We start from the raw sequence: 17621 nt of genomic DNA on the forward strand, positions 1-17621 counted from the left end.
TATTTCCAATTTTTACAAGTTGTTACTTGACAACCTCAACAAACAGTCACATCTCAGCTAGTAAAGGAGAAAATAACTTCCCTATGACGGTATCATCTCAGGGGTATGAGATCTCTGCCTTGGCTACCGCAACACGCCAAAGCTCAACTAAAAACATCTTTCATCTTTCTAGTGATGAAAGTACTGATTTCACTTTTAGCTTAGTGAAACAGGCCCTGAGGCTCAGGTTAGAGGGTCAAGTGGTTGTGGGGTCATTTCAACAGGCTCCAGTTTATCTGAGAGGACACAAAGAATCTTGTCAAACTTTTCGTAGCGCTCCTCTTTGTCAGCCTCTGCCCCTGACTGACCCCACAACAGCCGCAGGGCGAACTCTGTCCGGAAAGCCTCCAGCAGCTCCGGGACAGGCTCCCAGCCTCCTGTTGGAGCAGTGAGATAAACATTTGATCAGATACTACAAATTAATGATGGCCTATCGCTATATGCAATGCAGGTGTTTACTCCACCTTAAAATGTCTGTAGCTGTGTGTATGAAAAGCGAGGACGTTCCTGTGTTTGCATGTGTGTACCTGATAGCAGAGTGTGTGCATGCTGCTGATAATTTTGGGCATGCAGTGCAGCACTGCGAGCTGATTGAAGGACGTCATAGAGGAGCTGACATCCTCGCTCGCTGTCCTCGACGGGGTCGTCACCCTCCATCACCATCAGCAGAGGAATCAGGTGAGGCAAAGCTATGGGACCCTGAACTACAGAATCTACACACAAATAAACAGAGTACACATCAGACTTAATGCAATGTATTCATCATTTTAAAATGGGGCAGTGTTATTTATACAGAACTTCCTTTAACCTGTGTTATTCCAAACCCTAGAAGTTTACACAATTAATAAATGAGCATTCTGATTCATCGTTTAAGTAACTTCATCTTTACTCAAAGATGAATATTTGCTGTTTTTCTTCGATCTCTGATAGTAAATTGAAGCTCTTTGAGTTTTGGATTGTTGGTCAAGCAAAACAATTTAAAAGACATCTGAGGGGAATTGGCATTGCTGTTCCCAGCTACACCTTCATGTACATATAAAGGAATAGTCTAAGCTTACATACTAGATAAATGTGTAAAAATATAAACTGTGTGTAAATTGCAAATCCAATTCAGCAGAAAGCCTAATTCTCTTTTAAATGTGGTAAAACATAATAAAATTAACCTTGTCTTCTATACTCTACTGTATATTTAAACTTTCTGAAATCCTTTTCATGTGTCTATTCTTTCAGTCTGTTTTACATTTGAGACAAACTGACTTAATCATCCATCACTCTTTATTTCACTTCTCTCTTCAACACCCACCGTCTCCGTCGTTCAGCGACTTCATGAATGGTTTCAGTTTCTTCTCAAATAAAACGGCACTTTCTGTGTGGTTCCTCCTCAGTGCTCGCCACGTCATCTCCAGTCGCATTATCTGCACACATGCACGTAAAGACATGTTGAGTGTGGGAAAACTAGTTTCCATATTACAAAGTTTTGCATATTGCACCATATATTTGTGATGATTATGCTACCTGAGGCATCTCCAGAGCCTTCATCACAGCTGAGAATGAGTAAAGGTTGTGGGCGTGGTCTTTCAGGGCTTCAGCCAATAAAATTAATTTATGTAAAACAGTTGCTCTCTGGCTCACAGTCCCTGTGCAGCCCAAGATGTCCACTGCGACTCCCAGCGATATTAGATGATGTCTATAAAATGAAACATTACATGGTCATGGGTGCGTGTCAGTGGGCAGAACTGAATAAGGCAGTTGGTAAGGCAGAGATTTCTCACTTCCCTCTAGCAGTATCATGCGTCATTTACATGTCTGTAACCACTCCAGCATTGAAGAATAAGTCTTAATTACTTTGAAGCAGCAATGTTTCTGTCCAGAGTCAGTGTCCTAGTTACTCCACAGAACTATTATTTACCATAAATTATGGTATTTTATGTATTTTTTGTGTATTATGACAGTAACAGGGACACTGATTCTAAGAAAAGACATCACTGTCAATTTAATTTTCTAATGCTGTCAGCAACACAAAACAAAATTCAATTCACCTCCATTGTATTGTGCTGATGTCTGAGATCAGAGATGGACTAAAGGCATCTATATGTTTAGGTGCCACAAGTAATTTAATACGATTTTTTATCATGTGAGTGAACCAACTCTTTAATATATCCATTAATCCATCCTACGGCAGCTCTGTGTACCTCTCTAACAGGTCTTGTCGTAACTGGCGCCCATGCGGAAGAGTGACAAGCTGCAGCCCTGATTCGACGCCCATAATCCTCTTCTGCTCATCAGTCACCCCGACGATGCGTGCGACCTGCAGTACCACAATAATGACTAATCAATGGCCAGTCAGGCTTTAGGTTCAGTTTCTAGAGTGATTACTACTCCAACAGCTTAGCTACTCTTGCTGTTGTTGTGTTGGGCGGTTGTGCGGATACCTGGCAGTCAACACTGAGCATGTGCAGAGCGGTGTTGTTGGAGTCTGAGCGGTTGAAGATCTCTTTTAGTGAGAGCAGGACGCTTGGTTCCAGGGGTCGGTTGTTCTCCGGCAAGAGCAGCGACTCAAACTGATCCAACTGGAAACATGACCCTGACTCCATCTGTGATGGTGTAAGAAGAAGAAAGATATTATAACATTAGTACACAACGGTCCCTCTGCTATGTAGGTGCAGGTGCAACACTTATTGACAGAGCTGTTAATTACTGAGTTTATTCTGAGGCTATTATTTCTAAGTGATAAACAGCTGTTACACATACAGTATCATTCTGACACCTGGTGGCTAAAGAGAGTGAGTCATTCAGCCATCACAGGTCATAAATAACATGACGACAGATGAATTGATTTTAAAAGGCAGTCAGCTTAAACAAAGGCAGGCTCCATATCCACTGGACCACAGGAACATGGTGAAACTTTAGCTCCGGTGGTTCACTACACATATTCCAAAATATGCCTTGCCTTGCCTATATCTTTGTATTTTAAGTTAATCTCTCTTACACAGTTTCTTTCTGTTGAAATTATATTAAAATCTATTATTGGAGTCGTGAGTTGTGTCATCCATCAGTGAACATCAAGTCTGCAACTATATTTGTCAATGCTACACTATTAATTCATGGTAATACAACATGTAAAATTGAGTAAACTTCCAATTAATTTCTTGATCAATTAATCATGTCAGTTATTATTGATACGGTGCTTCGGATGTGTCCTTGATATATATGAACCTGCAGATGTGTGGAAAATGTCCTTCACAATTCCCCAGAGCCCCAGGTAACTTTTTAAGTCCTTCTATTTCCAGCCAGAACCCAAAGATATTCAGTTTAGTATTATAAAAGGAGTAAGAAAACCAGTGAAAGTCATACTTTAGAGGCTGCAACCACATTTTTTGTTACAAAATAATGAATTGTGGAATGATTTTCTGTCATCTCTGTTCAGCTCCACATGTTGATGCAGTTCAATAGCCGTACCCTGCTATAAGATGCAACTTTCCCAATATTGAATTCAGGCATGTTGTTCTGTGATGAATTTTTTAACTGCAATAAATCTTGAGAGTCTGATTTATATTATTAAAGAAATCAATGGAAACGATGAATGGTGGGAAAATAACATTTGAAAAGCTAAAGCTGTTCATAATGCATTTGAAGATTAATTTTAAAACAGCAAAAATGTACTGGCTTCTACTGTAATTACAGAGCTGATACATTGCTTTAGTCTATAAAATCGCTACATCACCTCCACATAAGCACACATAAGCAAACGTGCCAACTATAAACTGTAAATTAAATATGACTAATACGAACATGTGGACGTTCAAAATGCCAGTCCTCCACTTCCTCTGCTCCATTTTTCTGGATCTCTTTGTCAAACGGCAGATGTGATGACGCCTCATTATTCTCTGCCTCCAGGAAGCCAAAGGAAGTCTCTGTGAGGCGGGCACGGCTTTGCCACTTCTCCTCTGCACGCAATCGGTCCACGTGACCCTTCCGCCGCGACTGTGGCACCTAAACGTAACAACAAGTGGATATAAAAAGAGAGATATGACGATGGAAAAGCTGTGATCAACTGAACTGTAAATGATTAGCAGACGTTTTTTACCTGGATGACCAACTCGTCGTAGAAAGAGGAAGGATCAACGTCCCGGTCTGTTGGAGGAGGAGGAATTGCGTTGGGAAAGACAGTAGAGACCCGGAGAGGTTTAGGAGGAGCTCTTGGGTGCAGCTGCCCATCTGAACCTCGCAAAGTCACACCACCACCTACATGGATGGAAAGGAATGTTTTGTGTGTATTATACACAGGAGGGTGTGTGTGTGTGTTTTATTACCTTAACATTTTGATTAGTCACTGCTGCAACTTGTGCCTGCTTAAATTGCCAGCGCATGTACTGACAAAATGAGTTTTAAGCTGAGTCCAAGAGGAATTCAAGTCACATAGTCAGAATCCACTTTTTGCAGGACCACCTGATTCCAGACCAGTGTCTGTTTTCCCAAGTTAAAGAAATTACTGACTAATTACAGTTTAGTAGGCGGGATTTGGAATAAGGATGTCATCTTCCTACAAAGCTACAGTGGGTACCCGTTTCTGTCACAATTCAAAAGAATAACCACAGAAAAATGGTAACAATCACAATAAAAGTGATGCTGCTGTATAGGTGGTTATAAGTGGACAGAAGTAATAACTCTAAAGATCAATATATTTCTGCTCCTAGCAACCACAGCTTTCACATAAACTGGAAATGATGTCAGTGACCATAAAATGAATCTGTCAAAAGCTGACTTTAGCTCAGGCTGAAGATAACATTATATAACTGAAAAAAAGAAAAAGTTTAATAGGTCTCCTTTAGAGAAGTTTCAGTTTCTTTCTAGTTCATGTGATTGCTGGTTTTATCTTCAATCATGCGAGGGACCGCAACAGGAAACTGTACCCATAAACTCACTGCAAGAGATACCCCATCTTAACATAAAAAAGCTTTTAAAGATGTGTGTGTGTGTGTGTGTGTGTGTGTGTGTGTGTGTGTGTGTGTGTGTGTGTGTGTGTGTGTGTGTGTGTGTGTGTGTGTGTGTGTGTGTGTGTTACCTGGATGGGAGGGGCGTGTGTGTCGTGGTCGTGGACTCAGCAAGGGTTCACTACCAGTGCGAAACACAGGGGAGATGGGGGCGGGGCCAGTGTCCTCTGACTGAGTGTTCTGAGGGACACCTGGATGAGGAGGAGTCAGGAAATTAAAAACATAAATAACACATGGATTTTATGCTCTTCTCAATTATTGTTCAGTGTTCGAATGATGATTTCTCTATACTCTCACGTCTTCTCAAATTACTTATGGAATTACAATACTGTCTGACCAAACAGCAGACGACGCTCATATCAGATTTTTAGGCAGTCCAACAGCTCCATTACATCTTAAATTAAAATATCTACAGGAATCATTTAGACGTGGAGCATCTTTAAATGGTCTGTTACTGAGTGTTGGCAATATTTGTCATGTTTTAGAAGAATTTAAAACATGCTGAAATTCACATTCACTATCTTAATTTAGTGTGTAAGCGTGTGAATATTTTATAATTAGCACTAAACAATTCAACAAGTATTTGATCAGAAACTAAACTATTAGAGAGATTCAACGTTTGATGATGACACTGCATGAAAAGTCAGGAAGTCTGTACAAAATTTTAATCTAGTCAGATATTTGAGTCTGGACCAAAGTGGTGGACCGACTGACAGATATTGGTATTGCCATCCAAGAGCCATGCTGTTAGTGTAGCTAAAAACAAATTTGCAGCTCATCCAAGTGGCAACTGTATCCTTTACTCATTTACTCGTTGTGATTACTGCTCACAGCACGCTATCTTATCTCCATTTTGTATTGGTGGACTCTAACACACTGGCTGGATAACAGCAAATCGTTTTCTGGCGGCCACAACAGAGCTACAAAGCGACACAGCAGCATTCATTTGACATTGAGAGTAAATAGTGACAAGCATGAATGGGTTGTGTGTGTTTCTGTTAATGTACCAGTTCGTAGGTTGCTGTCAGACTGCGCAGTCTGAAGTGAAGGCCTACGACCCACATTCTCCAAGTTAGCAGGCTGACTTCCACTCCTGTCACACATAAAATAAAAGTTCATGAGCATATTTATTTTTATTAGTTTTACCACATGCAAAGTGCACACCACACGTCTATGTGCACTACACTACACTTCAACATACTTCCTCCCACCTTAGTAGTGGACTGGTGACCTGCAGCGTGTCGGAGTGTGCAGAGCTGAAGCTGAGCCTTTTACTGCGCTCAGCGTGTGATCTTCCCTCCGCGCCTCCACTGCTGCCTTTGCACTCCGCATGTCGCTCACTGATGACACGCAGAGGAATGGTCCGTGTGATTGGGTGAAAAATCACAGCACCTGAGGCTTGGGAGATGGGCTGTCGTCCACCCACATGGAAACGGATCAGAGCGGGAACATTGTCAAAGCGATCGTCTTCAAATTGGAACAGCTCCCGGGAGTAGCCCTGTCACACAGATGTAGGCAGACACATAATATTTCAAGCAGAGAAATTATTTGTTTTGAGATTCATTTTACAATTATATAAAAAACTAAGAAAATCCAGCAAATGTTATGGTATTTTAGTTTTATTAAAAGCCACACAAAACACAGACACACCTTTTTAGGACGCAGGACCACTCGTATGATCTTAAAGTGCATGGGCTCGTTCTTCCAAAAGCAGCTCAAAACGTAGTCACCGGGGGCAGAGCTCGAGTCTCTGACCAAGAAGTCTCCATCCCTCTCAAACAGAGTCTCTGCTTCCTGGAGACAAATCAGAGAAGGTTAACTTAGTCAACTGGTTGTGGGAGGTTTGCACATGTGTGGTGAGATCGTACTGTATTTAAGTACCAACAGTTTTATCAAGTGTGAATAATAATAATAATAATAACAATAATAATAATAATGATGAAAGCAAGCAAATATGGTCCATTGAGCACCTCTCGGCTAATTGGTCCATGGTACCACGCGTGGCTCCTCAGGTCATCGGTACTGAGCTTCAACTCCTCCTCCAGCTCCTTCTTCAGTGAGTCCATCTCTCTCCGACCACCAAACACCTGCAGCACAAACATCAGCAACCACAGTGTTAATCTGAATGTCTTCTATGTCTTATATAAACAGGGGTGTGAATCAAAATATGTGGAAAAAAAGAGAGGCCGCCAAAGCGAGACAGAGAGGCGTTTAGCTTGACCTCTTACCTTCAGTTGGCTGAAGTATGCGCTGACACTCCTCCTTTTGCTGAAAAACAAGAGAGCACAGGTGATTTGGAGCTACTAAACTGAACCCCAGGGAGCTACAGATGATGGCGCTGTGTTTTTCCTCTGAGCACGAACAGGACAAGGATGGAAGGCCACTGCCAAGGTCTGGGTCTGTCATTAACAGCAGACAAAGTGACGGACTTTTAATAGCTTGGCTCTTTTTCCTCCTTCCTTCCTACTTCCTGCCGCTGTAAACACGCCGCTCACTGATGAACAGCTCAGGGAACGCACAACAAGGCTGAACTAAATAACTCCCAGCCATCACATGAACCATTACTACCCGAATCTAAATGTATGCCTGCTTCTCTTTGTGTGAACATGCATAAACAATGTGGAACAAATGGTGTGTTCAGGGATGGCTGCAGGGCTGCATGCTCACCCTGCCATGACCCCCTCGAACACAAGGTACTTTGATACTTCTCTGTACATCCTGCAGTCAAATCATTAGGTACACATAGTAATTTGGTAAAATACAAGAGCTTTGCAACAAATCCCAAGGTTATAATGTTTGTTTTCTTTGTTGAAAATGAGCGTGGTTGATTTAATTCAGGTATTCAATTTTACTGTCTTTTTGAAGGTTTGTGTTGGGTAGTATTAAAATAACCCCCCGTCTATCCATTTATAAATCTACAGCAACCCCAGACATACAAATAAGTCTCAATTGTTGTTTAATTATTTGCATTTTTCAGATTTTCATTACTGACTTTAATCTGCAAGATCTGGAACAGTTCATCAAGGAAACTCCTCCGGAAATCAATAGCTGCCTATAAAGTAAACAACAACTGACTGAATAAACTAAAAACTAAAATCACTGTCAGGACTTTTCAGGAAACTTTCACAGCCTAAAATAGATCTTATTTGTTTTATTTTCCAACATAATATGACTGTCAAAAAGCTGTTGTAAAGCCCCTCTCTATGCTGCCGGACAGTAATAAATTTCTAAAGGAGAAATACAGTCATTTATTTATAATCTTAAGTCTAAAAAACAACCGTAGCTAGGGAAGTTTAAGTCTTTCAAGGCTGTTAAAAAAACCCAAAACTACCAGAAAAAGCTGAGACTTGACCACAGGGTCCTCAATAGAAAGAGGAAACTGCAGGACCAAACACAGAGTCTAGGGTGACCCGGTCTTCTGAACAGCTACTGCCTCCTTCTGGATTTCCTCCTCAAAAACATTGTGAAAGCTCTTATTTACTATGTTTAAAAAGTTTCAACTTAAAACAGCTTTTAAATGTTTAATTCTATGTACAAGGCTGCAACCGCTAATAGTTTCATTATTAATTCATCTTCTAATTATGTTTTCAATCATTTTGACAAGAACATTAGAAGTTAATTGTGGAAACCTTATCACAATTTAGCCTAATGTTATGTCTTCATGTTGCTTATTTTTCCTGACTAAGAGCCCAAAACTTAAAGATATTCAGTTTTTAAGATCACATAAAATGAAAAAAACAAAAAACAAATGCTCATAATTGAAGAGCTTATGTTTGAAGAGTTAGTTTTGCATTTCTTTCCTAAAAAAATAACTTGAATAACATGAATTATTCAGTTATGTAAAACGATTTATTCTATGTTGATGGACCAATTGATCAAGCAACTAATCATTTCAGGCTGTAACAAACAACTATTTTCATATCAATTAGTCTGCTGATCATTTACTTGATTAATCGATTAGTTGTATGGTCTATAAAATATCAGAACATGGTGAAAATTACCAATCACCATTTCTCAAAGCCAAGAATAACATCCTCATGTCTTGTTTTGTCCCAACCAAACGTCCACAACTCAGAAGATATTCAGTTTATTGTCCTAGAAGATTAAAAAACTAAACAAACATAAAAGGGTTCACATTTGAGAGTCAGAGAATTTGCATATTGTGAACTAAATGAATTACAGAATACAATGAATGTATCAATTATCAAAATATTTGGTGATTCATTTAATAGGCAACTCATTACTTAATCCACTAATCCTCTGAGCTCTTCTCGTCAATGCGGTTGTACTGTGTTGTGTAAAGTTTTCTGGATATGTATTAATGATCTTGTCATGCAAAGTATCATTGAATGTCTAAAAAGGCCTTCTTTAAATTAAATGTACTATTAGAACTATTATAGTTAAGGACATTGCATTATTATTTCTACTCTTTTTGACATAAAAATGATGAATATAACATTGAAAACAGCTCTCAGCATAATGCAACAACAAGTTAACATTATAACCATGAAGGTATGATTTACTGGAGGGATGTTGTATTAGGTTTTAATTAATCAATTAATCATTTGGTCTCTTAAATGTCAAGAAAATAGTGAAAATAATACACATTATACTAAAGAGGTATTTTCACTATTTAGCATAAGAATGAACCTAATATTAGAAGCAGTTGTCAGTATGAAACAGCAACTCTAAAACATTTTTTAAAAAGACGCCAGGAAGGTATGATTTAGGGCTGTTGCATTATAGATCTCAATCAATTAATCATTTTGTTTATTAAATGTCAAAAAATTGTAAAAAAAAAAAAAAAAAAGGCTTTGTGGATTTACAGCAGGCCTGTTGTATTAGGCGTAGCTATGTATAATGAATGAAGTGGCAACTGTTGCAGCTGTAGAAACAACACTATCACACTGACAGAAAGTCATATAATAATACTAACATCCAGATAATATGAAGTCAGAGGGAGCCACATCCTGTTTTAGGGGCGTTGGTCCGGGCAGCACACCAGAAACACCTGTGCAATGTGCCATTGTGGAAAAACTCAACATGAAAACACATACTAGGCTTTAAATCTGTTTTATTAAGCTTCACTAGCCAACATCTGTATTTTGTAATCAACATAGACTTAAACTAATAGACACTGTAGTTTAAAGACTTTAAATTGGTAAGTTATGCTTGTTCTGAGTCAGAACTGGCTGCTGCTACTAAATTGTGCAACAGGTATTTTCGCTGGCAATGCTACAGGTAAGTACGTCAACTAACTCGCTCTTTTATCGACTTTTTTAACACAAGACAAAGGCAAGGTTTGGACTGAGTGACATGTCGGAACAGATATCTATCATTATTAGCGATAATTGATTAGAAAGACCGGCGTTTTTAGAGTAAACCCGGTGTGAAAAACTTTACAAACGTCGGTAACATCTCGCGTTAATTAATGAAGTAATTAAAGAAAAAAAAGAAAGCAGCAGCTAATGGTCCTACCTGTCACTCCTCTTCAGTGCTCACTGTTTCCAGACATGTTTGGAAGTTTGTGGTCCAAAGCGAAAACACCACCCAAAAAAAAAAACAAAAAAAAACAGCTGGGAAGTAAAAAATCCTTCTCTCCACTCTCCAGTCCCTGCCAGCCCCCTTTCTCTTCTCCTCTCCTCCCTCATCCCTCCCTCCGCCCCTCGTCTCCAGCGTTGTTTCGGACGAGTTCCCACAGGTTCTCCCTCCCTGCTCCCTGCTCCCCCGCCTCGGCCCCCCGGTGCTGAAACGCCGCTATCTGCCTGACATTCTTCGGATACCGACACCAGCCGAGCTGACACATCACCTGGCTGCAGTCAGGTAGCACAGAGTGGTATGTATGTATGTAAAAGGGCAAATCCCCCCCTTTTATTTTCTTAGCTAGTCTTTTTAGGCTGTCAATCTGAATAACGTTTCATTAAACAAACTGGGTGATTTCCCAATACAAGCAACTCTCAAGTCAAAAAAAAAAAGAAAAAGAAAAGAGAAAACCAGTCAGCCCACATACCATAAAAGGAAAATACACACACACACACACACACACACACACACACATGCTTGTTAACCAATCTTTAAATAATCAATAGCTTGGTACAGTTTTAAGTGTTTTTCTCCCTTGAGCACTAAACTACTTTAAGAAATTAATGGCTGTGATTTTCTGGGACAGCACATTAATATGTGTATGTGTGGGTATTTTACTTTCTACTTCATTGAGACACATTTTTACTACCGCTGACTTTTTTTTGGCATTCAGCACTTGATGAATGGTGAGCAGAGATATGCCTGAACTTGACAGCCTCAGTTTAAACGCTGACACTATCTGTCAGTTCTTACATTTAAAGAAAAGGGTGCAGTTTTTCCAACTAGAAGGGGATTAAAAGATTCACCTGAATTACAAAAGAAAAAAACATACATAGACCTATGTTTTCCATACCTTGTATTGTATATTGCCAATTAGATCATTTGGGTTTTATGTGCAATGAAAAATAGCATGTAAAAACCTAAACAGGAACATCTGTCAGCAGCATGAAAGGACAATGAAACAGGCTTACCAGACCCAGGTCTGTGGCCCAGGGGGGTCACGTGGCCACTAAAACAGAGTCTGTTCGGTAGTCCATTCATATTGCTGACAGATGTTGATGTTGACTAGTGTTCAAAGGGCTCAGCCAAAAATAGGGGCGTCCTTATCAAAAAAATGTTCTACTGGATCTGATGTGAGCTTTATATTGAGTATTTGTCAAAGGATCAGTTGTCTTTTTATTTTCATGTGTTTTCCTTCGTTGAAAACTCAAAAACTTCCAGGCACCCACATCATCCACAATGCAATTCAAACACCAACAAAAGGCTTTATTAAACTTTTCTTCACTTAAGCAGAAATACTCCTCAAAATTGAAGTATCAAAAAAAACAAATTCCATTTACTCATATTGTATTAAAATAGCAGTAGAAACTTTGAGACATGTGTCTCGAAACTACCTGGCCTAATAGGGCTAAAATGTATAAATGCACCATTATGTCTATTTGCGATTTGAGTGACACACCTGAGCTGGCATTGGAAGTACTTCTGCATAAAGGCCTTGACTAAAAGATTAACGACTTACACACACACAGCAACACACACACGCACACACAGTGTGTCCTTGACCTCTCACTGGGAGGGAAGTATGTAAAAACATCCCAAGGTGTGTTTTCTATTATAAACCCCTGCTGTCCTCCTGGTAGAGACCATTGTGTTGTGTTGTCTCATGTCCAAAAAGTCTTGTCTTTCATGTTGTCAGTTCTTAGATGACTGATTTCCGAGTATGCCTACTTCAGTTGTAGCTCTGTAAGTTTTATGAGGCACTAGTTAATTATTAGCCAAACATGAGCAACCGACTTGTAGAAAGTGGATATCTCTCTGTCACATGCGCACAGACACACAAACACACACACACACTCTAATCGCTATTAGTCACTTTAACAGACACAGATACTACAGCCATTGGGGGTCGGCCTACCTGCGCTTGCTGTCCTGATAGCGTTCTGTCTCACTGGTAGTGTGGTCCTCGTTCAGAGGGCGGAGCTGGGAGCAGGACACAGAAAGGCGGTGTTTCTTTTCAGCCCGCTGGAGGCGAGGCAGAACACTCTGACGAAATAAATCCTTTCTCGTCTTCACCTGCAGGAAATTATAGAAACCTGTAAAGTGTGGCTCCCAGGCCTAGTTATGTTCTCCTATCCAGGATCAGGCAATCCATCTTACTTTGATGCTCACCCCAAATCTGGATTACCATTGCTCTAAATGGGACTATGTCACACTGTAGGCTACTAGCTATCTAAAGAACAAGATAGAAAAGCTGGTGTGGGGTCACTTTAAGTGTGAAGAGACAGAAAACCGCACAATAAAACAATACAAACATCCCCTTCCTTGTTTAGCCAGACCCCTTATCTAACCCAAACACATAAACATAATTCAGAAATACATGAAAAGGAAAAATATCTAATATAATAGTTCACAAAATGAAGAACATTTAGATTTCTTAATTTGTGGAGAGACCAGTTTCTTGAAGCCCTGCGTTTACGTAGCAGAGCTCAAGTCTGGCTTTGGTTGGTTGTAGATTGGTAAGAGTGATTTGCCCCCCTGCCAGATGAACCTGTTCCTCTGCCTTTTCAGTTTCTCTTTTAAGAAGTGATTTATAGGCATCATCATTTTATGCAAAGAACAATTCCAGCCTCTCTTTTGAGTGGCTGTGGCAACAATTATTGGCATCACCAGTGAGGACTCACCTTCTTCCTCAATAACAAGATTGAGATCCAGAACAAATGTTTTCTCTGCATTAGGAGGAACTGACTCACTTTCCTCAATCATGACATATTTTCCTGTTACATCCTTGTGGGGGACGCATCAGGATGCATTACTGTTTGTTATGGTTTGAGTAATCAGATCACAATACGTCTTGCTGATCATTTACACTTGTATTTATCGAGCTAACATGTGGGCCCCATAGAGTTTAATTTGGGCTGCAAATGTGGGTCCCAACTGGGTTTGTCCGCAGTTTCCTTGGTGGCTCCACCTGTGTTTGTCCATATGGGCTTCAAATGGGTTCTGGCTGAGTTCCAGGTGGGGTCCAACTGGGTGAGACCCATGTAGACCCCATATGTTTGCCCATATGGGGATAGTGTTGGGGTTAACCAGCCCACATGGCCTTTACATGTAGGGCCCATATTTCTGAAACAATATGGGACCCATACATTGCCCACTTAGCCCACTTACATCCCTTATGGAGCTCATACAGTCAGCCCACGTGGGCTTCACATGTGGGGCTTCAAACTTTAATGCAGAAATGGAAGTCTGGGAGTCTGTCAGTGCCTCATTGCTCTGCACTTCTATGCACCTGTGACTTTCTACGAGGCTGTTGGGCACAGTACAGGAGAGGATAAATCAACACTGAGTGATGTGGCGAAAAGCTGAGTCAACTGTATTGGCCAGCTTGGTCAATCAATGTGTTTCATTTCCAAAGGACCAAGCACGAGGGGGACTTGCCCAGTACGGTTTGGGCATATGCAAGCACCTCATGGGAGGGAGAGGGAGTATGCCAACCGAACCGAAAGGCCTCATCATGCACACAACTGAGCAGTCATGCTTCACCACTGCTCATCACAAAACAAGATGTGCAATTGAGCATTTAAATGGAGTTCTGAAGAGACACTTTGCATGCCTTAACTACTTGTGAGTGGAGCCACAAGGAGAGTGCAACATGATGCATGCCTGTGTTGTCCTGTACAACATCGCTATCAGAGGCAGTGTCTCTCTCTGTGATGACGTTTATGACGCACCTGAGACCAACCAACAACACTCTCTCAGAAAGAGGAACTGAGTGGACGTGCGATAAGGGATGCAACTACTTTTGACTGGTTCATCCCCAATGATTGTGCTATTGTAATTAATATTCAGTGAAAACTGACATATATTATTATTTGATATTGACAGATGTTTGGGGGGTTATTTTATGGGGACAACATCTTTTTTTTAAACTTTACTTTACTGAAAGTCTTAATAGGTACCCTGATGTCTACTTTATATACATTATCACTGCAGCAGTTAAATAAATCAAGTAAGAAATGCATATGTACTACATGATCCAAATATATATATATTAATATATATATCAAAGGTATCCCAAACCTACTAAAAGGATTTGAATTACATATACTGAAGGTTTTGTCCAGATCATAACCCAGACTAGATTATGTGATCTAATCTGATTTCAGAATCCTTTTTTTCCCCTTTTGAACAGCACATTTTCAAGATTAGATCCAATCCGATTGCTGGTTGTTTTGTGATGGTGCTGAGTGCCAACTTTGTGGTCTTACCAGATCCATAGACGATCCCAGAGAGTACTTTCGACTCGCCCTGCGCTCCACTGGCACACCTGTGAGGATAAAACAACATTTTTAAGGAATAGTTTAAAATGTACCTGAATTGTCTTTTTTTCAGATTTAAAAAGGAGAGATCAATACCACTCTCATGTGTATCCTCCAAATAAGAAGCTGCAACAAATGAGATATGATGTGTTAATTATGGAGCTTTAGAGGTGATGGTAGACAGAGCCACTGTTTTCCCATTTCCATTTACAAAGCAAATGAGTGCATTTCCCAAAAAGTTGAATGTTTCCTTTGATCTATGTGCATAGATATATATAGTGCAAACTATTTTTTAAAGTCACCCTCCAGTCAAAAAGTTTTGTTCAGTTGGATGTTTGAGCTTCACTGTGCAGAGCGATGTATGCGCAGAGTTTGACACTAGACAGCTGTTTTCACATCAGTCTGTTAAAGGAGGAAAGTTTCTCTGTGCTTGTCTTAAAAGTTTAAAGCGTGTACCTACAAGTATGATTTGTTACATCACGACTAGTTTTGAGTCAATCGTGGTCCAGTATGCAACTTACACAAGTGTGAAGTTGTAACTTGAAGCTTCCACCACACATACACTGAGGATATTCAGTACAGCAGAGGACATCTTTTACCAGCAGTTAAACTTTTAAAATCAGCTATATGTTCAGTTTTGAGGGGAGAAAAAGGGGATGCATTTTTAAAGATTTAAGATTAACTAAGAATTTGACTTGGGGAAAAACGTAACAAACTAATTATTATTCAAAGCAGAGTATTTGTATATGTCGTAAATCAAGTCTGAAGTGGATGTCTAACTGTTAAACTTGTGACATCATTCATTCAGGACTTTCTAGTTTTTCACATGCAACATCTTCAACTTACTGGAAGTACACTAAGCAGACGCAAGTTAGTAATCACTGACATAAATTATAGAGAAGGGTTTGACTACACACTGGCCTGTACAAAAATTGTCACGCTAAGCATGAATGATTTCAACAGATACTGCTCTCTGCAAGCTGAAGAGGATACCTAAAAGATAAGAGTCTCCCAGCCACAGATATAAATTATCGCAATATTCACATGCAAAACTGCAAACAAAAATAGTCAAATAGACAAATGATTAAAACAAGTCTCTTCAAGACAGCCCCCTGAAGATTAGATATCAATGCATGAAGCCCTCATCTGCTGATATTGTGATTAAATGCTGCATATTCTCACGCATAGGGTCCCTGGAGAATTGGGGTGCAGTTCTCTGTTTCAAGACAGCCTTGGATGCATTATAACATGATACATTCCCAGTCAATAAAGGTTGAATTTACACTTTTTTTTATTATTATTTGAGCAACAAAGTTAATATTGACTAATCACTGAGGCCTAATGGTCATGTCTGCTTGTGTGTGGCTAGTGTGTGTCACCAGAGTGTGGGTCCAGTCTCTGTCGCTGCCTTGAAAGCTGACTGAGGATGGTTTCTCTGTGTGCGGGATCCTCTACCCCTGCTTCCTTCAGCTCTCCATCTGTTACACTCAACAAACCCTGGAGAGAAACAAAAACAGGGAGAGCCAGAATGGAGTGAAAAGAAATGGAGGATTATGGAGTACTGATTATGGAGTAATGATAATAAGATTAAAGCAAAGCAAAGAAGACATGTCAACAAACCCACACAGATACACACTGCTCATTCACATACCTCCAGACCATAATATTCACTCTCTAGTGTCTTGGTGTACTGGGGCAAGCCGATCTGTTTCAGCCACCAGGCGATGGAGCGATTATTCATGTCTGAACAACCAAAAGCAGAAAAGATACAGATTACATGCCCATAAACACGTGCACACACACACACACACACACACAGAGAAACACACACACACATACATGGTTGTACATGGTTCTTTACAAAATAGTTACAAATGCAATGAGTTGTATGGCATCAGCTAACTTTTAGAAATAAGTCAACAGACACACAAGCACAGAGCTGCAGCTGTTTGCCTTGCAGCACCTTCAGTATGTAGCACCTACTTGTTTACAGGATCCACCGAGGCACTCTTTTTGACTTTACTTCTCTCTGTCTTCTGTGTGATGTTTCTATCTCATAGTATCTCACATCCCCTCTGTTTTCTCCTCTCATTTGACGCATCTAAACTCTCATTAAGTCTGTCTGTCTGCTCTTTGTGGTAATAGTTAAGTTGAAGCCGGCTCACCCTCAAACCTACAGGGTCACTCAAAAAGCCAATCAGATTGTGCAGTGGGCACACAGTACCCCTCACAAGTCAGCAAATCACAGCGCAGAAATTAGCATGAACCCTCAGGAGGCGGAGGGCGCAGGTTGAGGCAGATCCCAGCATGTCATGAAAGACGGATAGACCTCAGAAAAACAAGGAAGGGGGGGAGTGAAAATGTTAGACTATTAGACAGCAGTCAACATGTCAAGTCAGAGATAGGCATTCATGCATAGTGATGTGCCTGTCTCTGTTTGTCTGTCCAGGTAGCATGTTATGAGATTTTAAAAAATATCTACAAGATAAACAGGGCTATGTGTAAGACTGACACCTAGTGTTGAAATAACAAGTGATGCAGGACTTCTGTATCAGAGTGGGTGATGAGGCTTTGCAGAAGAGACTTTGCAGAAACAGATTAAGATATTCATAAGAATGTGTTAATTAGTGTGTAATCTGCTAAAAATAAGAATCATGTTTTTGTCGCCTTAGAACGAGCCCTAAAT

General features: G+C 40.2%; 1 protein-coding gene across 1 annotated transcript; it reads right to left on the bottom strand.

Annotated features, from left to right (window-relative positions):
* Window positions 1-177: 177 nt before the first annotated feature.
* sh2d3a (SH2 domain containing 3A) lies at window positions 178-16676 on the bottom strand. The gene is made up of 18 exons (XM_053331524.1): window positions 16587-16676; window positions 16315-16432; window positions 14885-14943; window positions 12532-12689; window positions 7262-7301; window positions 7004-7120; window positions 6684-6827; window positions 6245-6531; window positions 6041-6126; window positions 5105-5224; window positions 4127-4284; window positions 3832-4032; window positions 2472-2633; window positions 2232-2347; window positions 1555-1726; window positions 1343-1454; window positions 567-752; window positions 178-416 (listed from the first exon to the last, which is right to left on the bottom strand). Exons 1-18 carry the CDS (start codon window positions 16674-16676, stop codon window positions 223-225), a joined length of 2520 nt encoding a protein of 839 aa, XP_053187499.1. The 3' UTR covers window positions 178-222.
* Window positions 16677-17621: the final 945 nt, after the last annotated feature.

Source organism: Scomber japonicus, chromosome 2 (assembly GCF_027409825.1).
Source record: "Scomber japonicus isolate fScoJap1 chromosome 2, fScoJap1.pri, whole genome shotgun sequence".
NCBI classification, from domain to species: Eukaryota; Metazoa; Chordata; class Actinopteri; order Scombriformes; family Scombridae; genus Scomber; species Scomber japonicus.

What these genes read in the sequence shown, in the direction of transcription:
- sh2d3a (XM_053331524.1), bottom strand. Translation starts at nt 16,676, where the DNA reads ATGAATAATCGCTCCATCGCCTGGTGGCTGAAACAGATCGGCTTGCCC. An exon ending in CATACTTCAGCCAACTGAAG is followed by an intron (nt 7,121 to 7,261) that starts GTAAGAGGTCAA and finishes TTTGTGCTGCAG; the next exon opens with GTGTTTGGTGGTCGGAGAGA. An exon ending in ATGGACCAATTAGCCGAGAG is followed by an intron (nt 6,828 to 7,003) that starts GTGCTCAATGGA and finishes ATTTGTCTCCAG; the next exon opens with GAAGCAGAGACTCTGTTTGA.